Source organism: Lepidochelys kempii, chromosome 2 (genome assembly GCF_965140265.1).
Source record: "Lepidochelys kempii isolate rLepKem1 chromosome 2, rLepKem1.hap2, whole genome shotgun sequence".
Taxonomy (NCBI): Eukaryota; Metazoa; Chordata; order Testudines; family Cheloniidae; genus Lepidochelys; species Lepidochelys kempii.
Window position 1 is genome coordinate 194,884,527 of NC_133257.1, and position 15,913 is coordinate 194,900,439.

The window sequence follows — 15,913 nt, forward strand, 5'->3', positions numbered from 1 at the left end:
CCACATCTGTACCCTAGAGTTCAGAGTGGGGGAGGAACCTTGACAATAATAATCATAAACATACAACAAGCACCACAAAATTAGTAGGCACATTAACAGTGTTACATTCATAGATGTACACCAAGTACCACACATTTCTTAACAGGCCCCAAAACTGCAGGGCCACAGTCCACCACAATCCATTACTGTGGCTCATTATTAAAGTGCTCTTACAAAGCCTCCTTGAGGCATATGACACTGCACTGAGCTCTTCTAACAGCCTTATGTCTGGCTGCTCATACTCAATAGACAGCCACCAAGGTCGCAGATTTCCCCTTTGCTTCACAGATATTAGGCAGGACACAGCAGACAGCTGTAACCGTTAGGATGTTTTTTCCACTGAGGTCCAGTCTTGAGAGTAAACAACACCAGCATTCCTTTCACTTTACCATTCAACTGTCATTCTGCACCTGCTGAGCTGGTCATTGAATCTTTCGTTGGCGCTATCAAGGTCTCCGGCTTATGTCTTCCAGAGCCAGGAGAGCAAGGGGTAGGTTGGGTCCCCAGGATCACTAGTGGCATTTCAGCATAGACGATAGTAATCTGCCAGTCAAGAAAGTCCTTGCTTGTAGCTTTCTGAACCATCATGGATTCTTAAAGATGCACAAGTCAAGCACTTTCCCTTGCCAGCCAAGACTGATGTTGGTGAAGCACCTCCAGTGATCCACCAACGCTTGCATAACCACAGAATAGTAGCCCTTTCTGTTGATATACTCTTGGGCAAGGTGGTCTATTGCCTCACCACAGTTCAGGAACCCCATTGCTGCAAATCCATCCACTATGTCCTGCACATTGCCAAGAATCACAGTTCTGCCTAGCAGGAGATGATTAATGACCTTGTATACATGCATGACAACAGCCACCACAGTGGATTTTCCAACTCCAAAATGATTTCCACAGTGCAACCCCCCCTTGCTTTTCCACTGTTAGTGCAGCTCTCAGTTTGATGTCCCTGTGCTGGAGAGCTGTGGCAAGCTCAGTATGTGGCCTTGCACATCCAGAAGTTCTGCAGCCATTGCTTGTCATCCCAAACCTGCACTATGATGTGATCCCACCAGTCATTGATTGTTTCTCAGGTGCAGAAGTGGTGCTCCACCCTCTACAGCTGCTCCATGAACACCCCCACTAACCTTGAATTGGTTTTTGCTATGTCCCACAGACATCTGACCTCCATGAAATCAGCATGTTCCCCACTGATTTGGTTCTTCTTGCAGCTCTGAAAATACTGGAGGAGAGCATGTCCTGTGCTTGCAACACTCCTGACAATAGCGTCAGAGATGGTGGACAGCAAGGAGGGCAGCACAGGGTTTTGTGTTTTTGTAAAAGGTGCAACAATTATGGGATATGGATGACATTATGGGATGGAGAAAGTTGCCTGCTGGGAAGTTGACCCCTTCCTCCCAGTCACCCCTGCATGACTCTCTTCTGTCCCAGCATACATAGCCAAAACTTCCCAAAAGACAGTGCACTGGACAGTGGCAAGTTTCCGAGGGATCACCAAGTGCACGATGGCACACTGTGTTATATGTTGAAATTATATTCTTGCAGTGAGGGTGCTCTCAGTATTTTACTTGAAACTTCGTTTCCGGTAACACTGTAACTTTTCATGGAAGACGAATGCTAACAAAAAAGCACACTTTCTGATTCATGTATTGTTATTCACAGAACAAATGAGTTTGGAAAATGGAGGCATTAGTGTTAAACGGTCACAGAAACCAATAAAATGCTCAAATCATTGTAACACCCACACAGCTGGAATGAATTCATGCAGAAAGGTCTAGCAAAGCTCAAAAGAGGAAACTATACATTTCCTCATGTTTAAAAATATATGCTTGTTTTTCTTTTTTGAATACATTTTCTGTGTGATTCATCACAATATGTTATCTGGTTTGGAAAGACAGACATACCCCAGAAAAGGAAACAGCCAGTCTCTCTGCATGGCATGTGCCAGGGGTGGCCAACCTGTGGCTCCAGAGCCACATGCAGCTCTTCAAAAGTTAACATGCGACTTCTTATATAGGCACCAACTCCAGAGCTGGAGCTACAGGTGCCAACTTTCCAAGATGCCAGGGGGTGCTCACTTGTCCACCCCTGGCTCTGCCACAGGCCCTGCCCCCACTCCACCCCTTCCCGCCCCCTCCCCTTAGCCTGCCATGCCCTCACTTCTTCCCCTCCCCCTCCCCCCAGAGCCTCCTGCATGCTATAAAACAGCTGATGGGGAAGGAGGGGTAGGCGCTGAACAGCAAGGCTGGCAGTAGGTGGAAGGTGCTGGGAGGCTGCTGATGTATTACTGTGGCTCTTTGGCAATGTACATTGGTAAATTCTGGCTCCTTTTCAGGCTCAGGTTGGCCACTCCTGGCATATGCTGTTAGTACTCATGTGAAGAATTACTACAACTATAGCACTGGCCCTCTGTTTCTCATTCTGTAAGACATCTATCACTCAAGATATTTCCTTGGCTAGTTGGAGAGATTTGAATGGCTGTAGGAAGAAAGAACCTCACAACATTAATAAGGCTTCAATATGGATCACTGGCTTAAAGTCCAGAGATTACACAGGAGGAAAATATCCCTTCCACTCTTCGCTGACTTGTAAGAGGATTTCTTCCTTCTCCATCTCTCTCCGGAGTGCAAGTTCAGTTCTCTTGGGTGTAGGTTTCTCTCCTCTCCTTTGGAAGAAGATTCTAGTAGAGTCTTTTCTCCTCTTCCTGTTAGGGAATCTGGAGATTTCTATACCACTAGCTCACTTTTCATATAGTTTCCCCCTATTTTCCATAAGTGTCTGGGGAGTACACATGTGATTGGTGCACCACCATCATGAGCTCAGTCCATGAAGAACAGTATTCACCACCACAGTAAGGCTGGTTGAGTAATGCATGTGGTCATATTTTGCATGCACAGGAATAGAGGCAACAGTTTACAATGAAGATTAGTACAAATCCCCCCCTCTAGAACATAGGTAGTGGAACCTCACTGTCCTGAGTTTTAGGTTTAACATCTGATTATAATTTTCTTTATTTGATTTACTTGCATCTTGTCACATGCTTTACATATGATAACAAGTAGTATTGAAACAGCTTTTTGTAAAGTGAGTCCTAGTGACTATAGACATCTGTATCCCACAATATACAAGCACCTAACTCGAGCAGAAGTCTAGATATTTTACAGTGAGAATTTGTTACACGTTAATAGAATGTTTTTAAAATCTGCAATATAAAACTGTAATTGGAGAAAAATATTAATTTTTATCTACTTCAAGTATTTTACTAACAAGCTAATTACATAATGAAGGGAGGTTTTTTTGTTTTTTTTTTTAATTTCTATCTTTCGGAGTGCACAGATGTACCTAATGCCACAACACGTCTGTTTTAGCACTTGTATGACAGAGTCCAAACTAATTTTCTCATCCATATTTAATTAGGGGGGGAAGAGCACACATTTCTATTAGATTTCTATAGCAATTGCTGTTGATGGGAAAATCACTTACAAGGTTTTGATTTTAGCTACACTTGAAGGCATATCTACAGGTTTTATCATTTGGACCATTTTTTACATGTTTGATACTTATTCGACCACCAGAAGACTGTATAAAATGTTAATGACAAAAACCTTTGACTTGTGTAGATAAGCCAGCAACTATACATTTGTCTTCATTGTCACCACAGGGTGCAGTCCAGCATTTGATCTTTACTGTGCAAACAGACGTAATAAATGCAAGTATTTAAATATCTTGGCTTCTCTTACGTTGAAGGATTATGCCACTCAACAGATACATCAGCTCTGTGATCAAGAACAGAATTATTGGAGTGCAGATAATTCTTCCCAACTGCAGGGTACAAGGTCTCAAAACATGTAAGAGGTTATCTTATTTAAAAGGGGAGAAATATGCAAGCAGGTTCTGTTCCTTTAATCCTCAGATTTCCCTAATACAAATTATAATGAGTAAAGATATGATTTTGTCACAGATTCCATGACTTTCATGGACCTCCATGACTGTTGTCTGGAGCTGCTGCCTGGGGTAGGGTTGGAGCTTCACCTATTAGTCCCCCTCCTTCTCATATTTTTAGTAAACGTCATGGACAGGTTGCAGGCTTCCGTGAATTTCTGTTTATTGCCCATGTCCTGTCTGTGATTTTTAGTAAAAATATCAATGACAAAAATAAACCTTAATATTGAGCCAACTAGATTTTCAAAGTCTGGAAGGATCCAAAATTTCTGAAGTGCAGGAGAAGGGATTTACCCGTTATAATAGTACTAGATGTACAGGATTGGGGAAACCTAGCTCTTTAAGAAGGCGTGAATCAGGACAGAGTGTGTGTCTATATTATGAAGACTGCATTCGCATAGTTACGCTGGCAGAGGTTTTTCTGTCAGTGTAGGAATACCACCTCCTTGAACAAACGGTAGCTACGTTGACAAAAAGCACTCCGGGGGGCTATGGTAGCAGAGCTTTGTCAGTTATGAGTCACTCGCTTGCAATTCTACTTCACCAATATAAAAGATATGTAAAAAAAATGAGAGAGATACAAAGTAAAAAAGGTTAATTTACAAATTAACATCTTGGAGATGGTGGTGGTAGGAAGAGGAAGGCTGGAGGGAATTCTTCATGCTTACCACCTCCACTCTGGTGATTACCCTAAAGAAAACACATTAATATTATTTATTAGCATTTAGGTGACCCTGTGGCAGATGGGATAGATTTATGTTCTATTCAGTGCCCCTTGGCAAACAAGAGGCAACATCTTCAATAGGTGTTCGATGATATACTCAATATGTTTAACCTTTAGCCAAGTGAAAAACAAGAGACCTGGGCTCAGTTCTTGGCTTCACATCTTGTGATCCTTAGGCCTGTTGGGTCCAAGAACACTATCAAAGGTAATGTGCTCAGCTTCTGGAGGTAACAGTCTCTCTGGCTAATTTTGGAGCTCAGTTAATAGGCTCTATTGCAGCCCGCCTTGCTGGAGAGCAGAAAGGTGATTGTAGACGGAATGGAATACACAAATTGGGAAGATCAGGGTTTTGCATAGCATCTAAACGAAAAAAATTGTGTCCCCTCCCCAACAAAGAAGTTGAATACATGCAAAATCAAGACATTTATTTTAAAGCATTCTTGGGCTTAGTTTTTCATGCGCACAAAAAATTAGACAATATCGAAATCTCATTTTTTATTTTGTGGCATTTAATCAGAAATTACAGCCGTGACATTTAAAAATAGTTAAATTTGGAAAATTGGCACATCATCTGAGTAGGTTTCATTAACAGCTTAATTACTATAGCTATATAATTTCTAGGAAAATACCATATTAATTTTAAAAGATAAAAGACAGTATGAAATTTTGCTACTTGTACTACTTTATCATACAATACAGAGAAAATCTGTTAGTCATCACTAAAGGCAATAGTATATTATAAATAAGTATCCATTTTAATTACAGCTTAAATAATTTTCTTATCAATTCTAATGAAAAATAGTATACAAAACCCCAACCTTTCGGTCACATAATACAACTCTCCTGAGATTTTATATCCACAAATTTTTTTTTTTTAAACAAAATATTTACTGTGAGGTCCGTGATCTCCAAGATATAAAACTAAAATAGGCATTTCCTGCATAGCAGAAGGTAACCACAAAGGCGAAGAACTATAGAGAGAGGGAAGAGAAAAAACAAACATATTAGAAAAAAATAGCATCTTTTTAGAGCATTTTAATTTTATGAAAAGGATTCGATAGAAGACAATAGTTATATTAATAAAAATGGTGCTCATTTAGGATCTGATCTTGCCAACTTAACTCACAAATAGAAGCACCTTATTTTATTATTCCAATAGGACCACATTGATGGAGGAAGGCACTACTCAAAGTGAATATGGTGACAGAGTCAGACCATTACTGTAAATACAGTACCTAATTTTTGCAAGCTTTTACTGTTCTTTTCCCAATTTCTTACATTGTATACTTCTTTCCCCCTCCTCCTTTAAACTTTTTATGTATTACTCGACTAGCTGCACATCAGCTATTCTAAATATTTTAATACCACCCAGTGCCAATGGTAAGGCTTCTGTCATCACTGCAAGTTATTTAAACTAGACATCTTAAGTTAAGCAATGATGAAAATTTAGGACCAAACAGGGTTAACACCAACAATGTATCTGGTTCTATATGTTGTCATGGGCCTGATTCAGTCACCCTTATTACTGGAGCAAAGTACCACTGAACATGTATAAGGGTAGAAGAATTAGGGCTCAGATTAGACACTTGTATAATGATGCTAAAAGGTCCATAACTTCTGTTGGTGACTTTGTTTAATCAGAAGCACCAAACAAATTGTAGGAATTGGTGTAAAATATGGTTAATATATAACACTGTGAGAATGTTGTTGCATTCTTAATTTTGGGAAGTTTTGAGTCTCTCCTGAACAAAAACCTGAAAGCTTTCTTTTACTTAAGAGAGCATGTTGGGTGGAGATGATTTTGTTATTACTGAATTCTTTAAAATCTCTTTTTAGGAATAAGCAGGGAAAGGAGGGGTATTTAACAAGCTCTCAGAGTAATAATCCAGGTTTAACAGTTAATTTAAATAGCACTATATGCAAGTAGTACTAAAAGCTATCTGAAGAGGTCCTAGGACATCTCAGATGATCTGCAGAGCATTAATACATTCTGCTTAAAAACCCAAATTAGCACAGAAACTTGTATAGTAGCAAACAAGTTCCTGCCAAAAGCAACACCCATTGAGTGACAGGCCTTTAGTTACGAGGTGCCAAGAGGGAAATAAAAAACTAAACACCAGGGAGAGAGAGAAGAGGTCTTCCACATGGGTGGCGGGTAAAGTTTCCCCTTGTGGAGGCTAGTCCCGCCTACTCTCTTCTGGCCGTGACCCTGCCTCTTTTGGCTGAAACCCTGTCACCGCTTGCTGCTCTCAGCCCCCTCATGGCTCTGGTGGGGGCTGAGAGCTCAGCACCAGCTGGGTCAAGCTCTCAGCACTGGCCAGAGCCCCTCCCTCATTCTGCCCCTTCCACCCAAGGCCCCACCCAATTTCAACCTTTCCCTGGGACCCTGCCCCTAATCTGCCCTACTCCGTCTCTTTCCCCTGGGGCCCTGCTCACTCCTTTCCACCCCTTGCCCCCTCCACTTTGGCACCAAGACTGGAAAAGCTCTGTGCCCCAGGGCAACTGGTGGGGGTGTGTATGTATGGAATTTTTCCAGAGGCTCCAAATTGTCAGGGGGCCCCTGGGCAAGCCCTGCATGTGATAATCCGTCACAGTCCTCCCTCTCCGGTGGTGCGAGGTTTAGGGAAGCTTAGCCTCCCCCAGCCTCCATTATGTACTGCCCATGGTCCTCCAGTTGCAAGAGCATAGCAGAGCTGGTGTCAAAGTCTCTATTTTGATCACTGCATTTAAAGAAAAACGCACACACTTCATACACAGAAGACAGGAATTGTGACTGCCTGATAACAGAGGAGATTAGAGAGGCACCTGAAGCTGCACGAATAACCTCCAAAGTAGTTGTAATTTGGAGCTGCACCATATAAAAGAATTGGGTTAGGGGCACCATAGCAGCCAAAGGGTCCTGACCTAAGTCTCACCAAATCATTGGTAGTCTTCTCACTGACTTCAGTGGGCTCAGGATCAGGCCCAAGGAGACCTTCCAAATCCACTGACTGTTTTGGATTTGCAAACAGATAGGAAGACAATGGCCGACAATTTCAGAAATGACCAGTGATTTTGGGCACCTGCCTTAGATCACTTTGAAGAGATCTGATTTTCAGAACATGCTGAACACCCTCTCTCTAAAAACCAGGCCACTTGAAGACATCTTTAAGGTAGGTACCCAAAAAACGGGGGCACTCAAAATCACTAGTCATTTATGTAAGTTAACTAATGGTTAAATTTTCATATGATCTTCCTCTGAATTACTGTGTACAATGCACCCTCACCATTCTGTAGATTTACAAAACCTAGAATAGGATATTCCCATTTCAGCTCACACTTTTGAAAATTCCATTCTCGATGTACCATTTTCATACATAGAATATATTAGTGTTCAATTATTTTTTTAAAGTAACTCACTGAAGAAGCTGCCCAGCTGTTGTAATTGTGGCTATTCTGCTCGTTGGTAACTGAAGATGAATCTACAATGGCAGCAATGAGGTACAAAATAAAGGCACTTCCATTAAAGCATAGACCCTAGGCCAGGACGGGGGAAAAAAAAAAGATTAAAAACCATTTGATATCGAGTACATACTTCTACTTGCCATGCTTGACAACTACAGGGAAAACTCCTCTCAGTTATATCTGAAAACCCAACTAAATTCAGGGGGGGATGCACTGATGCAATTGTGAGGAGAAGTTGGCCTCTTCTGTGAGCACCCCCACACCATGTAACTGAAATACAATTCACATTCCCAATTATCCTTACTACTGCTGTAATTAAAATAATCCAACAGTGTTATAACTATAATGGCAAGTGCTGCTCATGAAACTTAATATAAAAGACATATGAATGTAATCTTAATTGTTTCACCTTGTAACACTGGATATTAGTAAGAACACTGCCAAGTTTTACGTACTTTAATACACCTATTGAGCCAAATTCTGCTTTGCTTTTCATAATACATCCAAAGTAACACCATTAAAGATAGTGTAGTCCGTGGACTTCCAAGAGTGAAAATGAAGGCAGAATTAGGCCTTATTATATCAATATTTTAGGCAACAGAAATACAAATACCAATACACACAAAAAAAATGAAAAACATTAAAGAAAAGCCACTTCATTCAGTTTCTAAACATGAAGAAAGTTCTGCATATGAATTAACCACAGTTAGAATGCTTGTAGTTTTATGCTCTTCCATTTTTGGGGAGGTCAAGAGGGGAAGGGACTCACTCTTCCAAGATGAAGTTTCCTATCATGCACTCTGGCCCCATTTCCTGCGACAGAAGGGAGATCTATACTCCTCCTCATGCTCCTAGACTGGCTAGCTAGGTTTTAGAAAGGTAGCAGCCTAGGCACTTCCTCGTCCTAAAAACAAAAAGTGTGCTACTTTGCTCTACTCACAGAAACTCCCGATTCACAGAGCAAGAGACGTGCCACAAGTACTCCTTTTCTTTTTGCGGATACAGACTAACACAGCTGCTACTCTGAAAACTAAGCAGGGGAAGTTACTCCAGATCGAGAGGAAAAACAAACAAAGAGAGGGGGTGGCTTTAAATTTGTCATTTAAGGACTCAGTATTTCAAGATCACTACTACAGGAAGTTAAGCCCTGTAAGAAAACACTACCTTACACAAGGCTAATGAACCTGCCCCTTTAAAATATATATATTGTCCTTCTAATTAACTGATTATACATTGGATTGGAATTCTTACGATGTAGTCTATGTAAATTCACAGCAGCAGGAGTTCCAATCAGTCTTTTCAGAACCAATCCTAAGTGCACCCAACTCCCATTGACTTTTAGGCCGTACATTTGCATTTTAAGATGTTATTGTGAACATCCTGTCCCCTCAACCACAGCCATGGATGTCCCCAGATATATCTGGTGTGGTTCCAATGGCTGACTGTTTGTGTGAGCACAACACTGCATGCACTGCACACTGTGGAGCCCAACTCCATTGCAGATTCCTGTATGTTGTCGTAGGGGCTGGGGAGAGGGCAGAGGCTACTGAATTCACCAGTCATTGACCCTGGCAGAATTCACAAAAGCTACTGCAGCCTCAGAATTGTAGTACAAGTCACAGCTGCAGAATGTCTGCTGCCATTCCATGGGGTGATGGGGAAGAAGCCCTTATCCACACGCTTAAGCAGAGAGCCCAGGATTTAGGATTAAAAGAATGTAATTAGTCAGGATATAATTAAAATGTGTAAAACATTTAATCTTCTTTGTTTTAGTGCTTGTCTTATCCAGATGCTTTTATGGTACCAGATGGTATCAAGGTACCAACTTAATGACTGGATCCCATGAGTCATCGGGCTCAGGTGGAATTTCATGAAGTGGCCCTTTATTTCCAAGTCTTCAAAGCTGGTGTGTTTGTCTCTCTTTGGAGGAAAAACAAAACAAAACAAAACAAAAAACTTATCCTAGAAAGCTGCAAATTCCTGCAGTATCTTGTCATGTATAAAGGAAGGAAGAACATTATTTTTGTAAAGTGTTGCTTTGGGAGATAACATTATGGGGAAGAATGGAGCTGAATACAAGTTTAGTTTACTGTACCCCCTGTACCCCATTGCCAAAGTATTATCCAAAACAAAGGGTTCCATTTTAAAATTACCACCTGCTTCTTAACTCCAAATTTACCATAGTTTAAAATCTTCTATTCATTATTCTTGGTGAAGAACGAACGAACGCATGCATGCACAACAGACAATTTTGGAGCAGGTGTCTAGGTTAATTTGCAGTAAAGTAACTGCATCTTATATGGTTAGGTGATGTACTTACCCTACAATGAATTAATTTATGAAATAGGAATCAATATTGAAGTTTGGACAATGCATACAATAAATGCGTCTTTGGGCTAACAATCCCCTCAGGAGACCATTTCTGGAGTATAGGGAAAAACAAAAACCCACCTAATTTGAGATATGCTGGCATCTTGCGCTCCCAAAGGGAGGCATTAACAATTTATACTGGAAGCAGACCCAGTACTGTATTCCTCCTGACCAACCACAAGTGGCATGGGTCCAATTAATTCATAGGTCATATCACAAAGCTCTTCTAGTACCACTGTGCAAAACAAGCTGGAATCCAAGCATTTGCCCCCCGCCCCTCCTTCTTCCCTCTAAAGCTCTTCTGTCATGGAGGTAGGCTGCCATTTTGGTCTGCATCTAAACAATCTTATCTGTAAAGCAGGTTGAAAATGTCTCACAGGTTCTCAAGAAACACTTGGCTCTATAAACAAGTGAAGACATCTAGGTGGTAGACAACTTGAAATATGTGAGATCAGTTCTGCTGATCTGCAAGCTGCTACCTTGCCTGATTCTGTTGCTAATAGATAAAACTAATGGAGGCAGTGACCAAAACGATCCAAGTAGATGGCAGCTGTCTTATCTTTGACTAAATTCATGCCAAATGTAATTTAAAAAATAAAAGTAAAACCTCTAAACACATCAAGATACTAAAATGTTGGATTATTTTACAGCAGTACTGTAACGGTGTTATAATTGTAAAGGCAAGTGCTGCTCATGAAGCTTGACAATATAAAATATATTTGTACATAATCCTAGTTGTACAGACCAGTATTGCTACAGCAAGCTATTTCTCATGGCAACAAATTGGAAAGTCATGGCAAAAAGTAATACTCTGACTCTTCAGATTTTCATAGTCATGGCACACAATATTTTAATTAATAGCAAGTTGTTTGTCATGTGAAAGTAAAATATCCTTTATATTACAATAAAATGGTTTAAAACTATTTAATGATTTTTAAGTATAAAAATGATACATTAGACACATACTACAATAAATTTATAATACTTCATGAAGGAGCCATAGTGAGTAGCAGGCTGGTTGAGGTAACAAAGGCTTCTAGGTTTTTTGTTTTCCTTAAAGTAAGTGTCTTTGTCATAGAAGTCTTGACTGTAACAAATATACTCCCATTTCTACTAGGGATAGCGCAAAGTAGGATCTGGATTTCAGTTACCCAGGAATTTCAGCAGTGTTCATATTTTTAATTGATACCGTCCCAAGATTTACTGTGACCAGGATAAACTACTAATAGAAAGGATTTCGTGAGAGAAGGTTGAACTGGCATGCAATTTAAAATAGCTCACACAAATACACTGCAGCATTATGTCCCCCTCTAGTGGCTAGTCCATATACACGTTTGTGAGTCTGCTGCTACCTCTGAGTCCATCACTTGGTCTTTAGTTCAAGCCCTATAGATGATTCAACAAGGGTCCTTCATTGCTTACCTACAGAACCGGGTCCATTAGCTCAGAAGCCATAAGAGTCAAAACTCCATATGCAGTCTAACCACTACAGGGCGACAAAGAGCTACATTGTATTAGCATGTGTAACAGGTACACATTTCCATTATTAGAAAATAAGACATTGGATAGACCAATAACCAAAAAGAAAGTCCAAAGGAAATGAGTTAAAGGAACCATGATGGTTAGGCAAATAAAGCCTGACACTGTACTACAGAATATTGATATTCCTGCTGGTTAGTCCACATAATAAGAGTAGCAATAACTTCAGAGTGAATTTGCTCCCTGGTCTTTTGAGTGAGAAAGTGGGTGTTGCACTCTAGGAATGAAAATGAAAATGAAAGAAGAAATGAAAATTAAGACAGAAAAATCTCCAGGGTACACCCTACCTAGTCTGGGTGTGGGAAAAAAGGGGTTTTGCAGTAGACCAAGCTTTAGCTGAATTATGTGACAACAGCCAGTGTCAGGAACATGGATAGATGTGAATTATAAATAAAATAGGAGGTGTTAAAGCACATTATAGCTCCTTAACTATAATTATGGAGTATACCAATGTCTTCCTCCCTCCAGTATACAAGAAACAACAAAAAAAACAAAAACAAAAACAAAAATGCAGCAACAACAAAGATTGTGCATACTTACCACCGTGGTCCATGGCACCTGGGGAATCCTAGTGTAGGTCATTGTCATGTAGATGATTAAAAAGAAGACAGTAAGAACCCAGTAAAATACAGCCACAAACATCACCCAGCCGAAGGCAGGATACAGGAAATATTCTGTTCCAGCAATCAGTGTCCATACCAGCAGCCCTAGCACCTGTAAAGATTGTAGAGGGAAAAAAATGTCATACAGATTTAGAACAGGAACACACACAAGCCCCATCCACTTTTAGAAATGTAGTTTTCAAGCAAACATCCCTAAGGACCATTGAGTCAACATGGTACAGTGAAAAAGGCATTGACTTTCTCTTTTACACAACAATAAAAAGTTCTAATTAAGAGATGTATTGAACTGGATGTTGTGTAATAGAAATATGGGCACAAACATCCTTTAAAGAAAGCATGAGTTAATGTGATTTTGTAGTTATTGAAGAGATGGTTCATTTCTTTCTGAATTGCTCCTTTCAATAAAATTGGGGGATGGGGAGAGGAAAGAGTGGAGGAGGCAGAGAAATGGAACGTAATTGAAGTCACTCCTGGCAATAATTAAAATAATGGAAAGGAATAAAATTCTCAGATATTTTATGTAAGTAAAGAGACTAAAACCTAAGTAGGCTCTTGTATGATATTTGCCAGAATAGGGAAAAGGAGAGAGACAGACAGACATTCCTGCACAGAAATAATGGGAGATAGCATTACGGTGAATGTTAGTAACTGTGTTTGAACACTAGCTTATTAGCTATAGCGCACCAATGTAAGTTTTGTTACAGTAGCATTATCAGCAAAATTTCTCATATTGAGATTTTTTCCATTTAAACATTTTTGCAAGTTGTCCATGAAATTATAAAACATCAATTATAGAGAAGAATATAATTTTAAGTTCTTCACAATGGTAAATAATTGATTTCAGCAGGGCCAGAATCTGGACCTAAATTTCTTATATTTAAAAGAATTTTGATTTCTTCCCTGTTCCACACCACTCAGACACCAGTGCAAGTCACCTAATAGGGAGAAACAGAACAAGATGATGGAATGTTTATACAATTGGGAAAAATGCAGAAGAATCAGATAGTTTTGCCACAGTTTCACTTCCATCAGGTTTGTTCCTGCTCCAGTGCAGTTAAGTGGCCACACTCCCACTGACTTCAGTGGTGCAGGATTGAGTCCATAAAAATCACTTGTATTAAATTTCTCAACATCCTGTAGGTCATAAGGTAAAAGAGAATAAAATCGAACAAAAGGCCACTATAATTTACATTGCCCTATTGACCCTCAAAACATGGGGTCTAATTTTACTAGTTCTGAAAACATTAGATGACTTCAGTTTATCCTCCAAATTATCATCCAAGCTAAACTCACCCCTGCAGTCTGCCATCTTGTTTCTTTGTACGGTAGTCTAATCTATATGCATCATGTATTCTTACTGTGTTTTATATAATTTTTTTGTAATTACTATTTGAAAAGATAGAAAGAATCATGCTTGATTAACAACAGTTGAATTCTCATTGTCACTTTTAAATAAGTACTGTACTCAGTCCTGGGAATATATCTCTAAGACAGACATAACCTGTAAAAAGAAAAGGAGTACTTGTGGCACCTTAGAGACTAACCAATTTATTTGAGCATGAGCTTTCGTGAGCTACAGTTCACTTCATTGGATGCATACTGTGGAAACTGCAGAAGACATTATATACACAGAGACCATGAAACAATACCTCCTCCCACCCCACTCTCCTGCTGGTAATAGCTTATCTAAAGTGATCATCAAGTTAGGCCATTTCCAGCACAAATCCAGGTTTTCTCACTCTCCGCCCCCCTCCACACAAACTCACTCTCCTGCTGGTAATAGCTCATCCAAACTGACCACTCTCCTTACATGTGCATGATAATCAAGGTGGGCCATTTCCAGCATAAATCCAAGTTTAACCAGAACGTCGGGGGTGGGGGTAGAAAAAAACAAGGGGAAATAGGCTACCTTGCATAATGACTTAGCCACTCCCAGTCTCTATTTAAGCCTAAATTAATAGTATCCAGTTTGCAAATTAATTCCAATTCAGCAGTCTCCTGTTGGAGTCTGTTTTTGAAGGTTTTTTGTTGAAGTATTGCCATTTTTAGGTCTGTAATCAAGTGACCAGAGAGATTGAAATGTTCTCCGACTGGTTTATGAATGTTATAATTCTTGACATCTGATTTGTGTCCATTTATTGTTTTACGTAGAGACTGTCCAGTTTGACCAATGTACATGGCAGAGGGGCATTGCTGGCACATGATGGCATATATCACATTGGTGGATGTGCAGGTGAACGAGCCTCTGGTAGTGTTATTAGGCCCTTTGATGGTGTCCCCTGAATAGATATGTGGGCACAGCTGGCAACGGGCTTTGTTGCAAGGATAGGTTCCTGGGTTAGTGGTTCTGTTGTGTGGTATGTGGTTGCTGGTGAGTATTTGCTTCAGGTTGGGGAGCTGTCTGTAGGCAAGGACTGGCCTGTCTCCCAAGATTTGTGAGAGTGTTGGGTCATCCTTCAGGATAGGTTGTAGATCCTTAATAATGCGTTGGAGGGGTTTTAGTTGGGGGCTGAAGGTGACGGCTAGTGGCGTTCTGTTATTTTCTTTGTTAGGCCTGTCCTGTAGTAGGATTATTAAGGATCTACAACCTATCCTGAAGGATGACCCAACACTCTCACAAATCTTGGGAGACAGGCCAGTCCTTGCCTACAGACAGCTCCCCAACCTGAAGCAAATACTCACCAGCAACCACATACCACACAACAGAACCACTAACCCAGGAACCTATCCTTGCAACAAAGCCCGTTGCCAGCTGTGCCCACATATCTATTCAGGGGACACCATCAAAGGGCCTAATAACACTACCAGAGGCTCGTTCACCTGCACATCCACCAATGTGATATATGCCATCATGTGCCAGCAATGCCCCTCTGCCATGTACATTGGTCAAACTGGACAGTCTCTACGTAAAACAATAAATGGACACAAATCAGATGTCAAGAATTATAACATTCATAAACCAGTCGGAGAACATTTCAATCTCTCTGGTCACTTGATTACAGACCTAAAAATGGCAATACTTCAACAAAAAACCTTCAAAAACAGACTCCAACAGGAGACTGCTGAATTGGAATTAATTTGCAAACTGGATACTATTAATTTAGGCTTAAATAGAGACTGGGAGTGGCTAAGTCATTATGCAAGGTAGCCTATTTCCCCTTGTTTTTTTCTACCCCCACCCCCGACGTTCTGGTTAAACTTGGATTTATGCTGGAAATGGCCCACCTTG

General features: G+C 40.3%; 1 protein-coding gene across 1 annotated transcript in view; it reads right to left on the reverse strand.

Annotated features, from left to right (window-relative positions):
- Window positions 1-5,190: 5,190 nt before the first annotated feature.
- CMTM8 (CKLF like MARVEL transmembrane domain containing 8) overlaps window positions 5,191-15,913 on the reverse strand; it is a 45,093-nt gene continuing 34,370 nt past the window's right edge. Inside the window, exons 2-4 of the mRNA XM_073333362.1 lie at window positions 12,602-12,775; window positions 8,108-8,224; window positions 5,191-5,679 (exon numbers count right to left, since the gene is read on the reverse strand). Of these exons, the coding sequence (XP_073189463.1) occupies window positions 5,596-5,679; window positions 8,108-8,224; window positions 12,602-12,775 (375 nt within the window). The 3' untranslated portion in view covers window positions 5,191-5,595. The remainder of the gene's footprint in view (window positions 5,680-8,107; window positions 8,225-12,601; window positions 12,776-15,913) is intronic.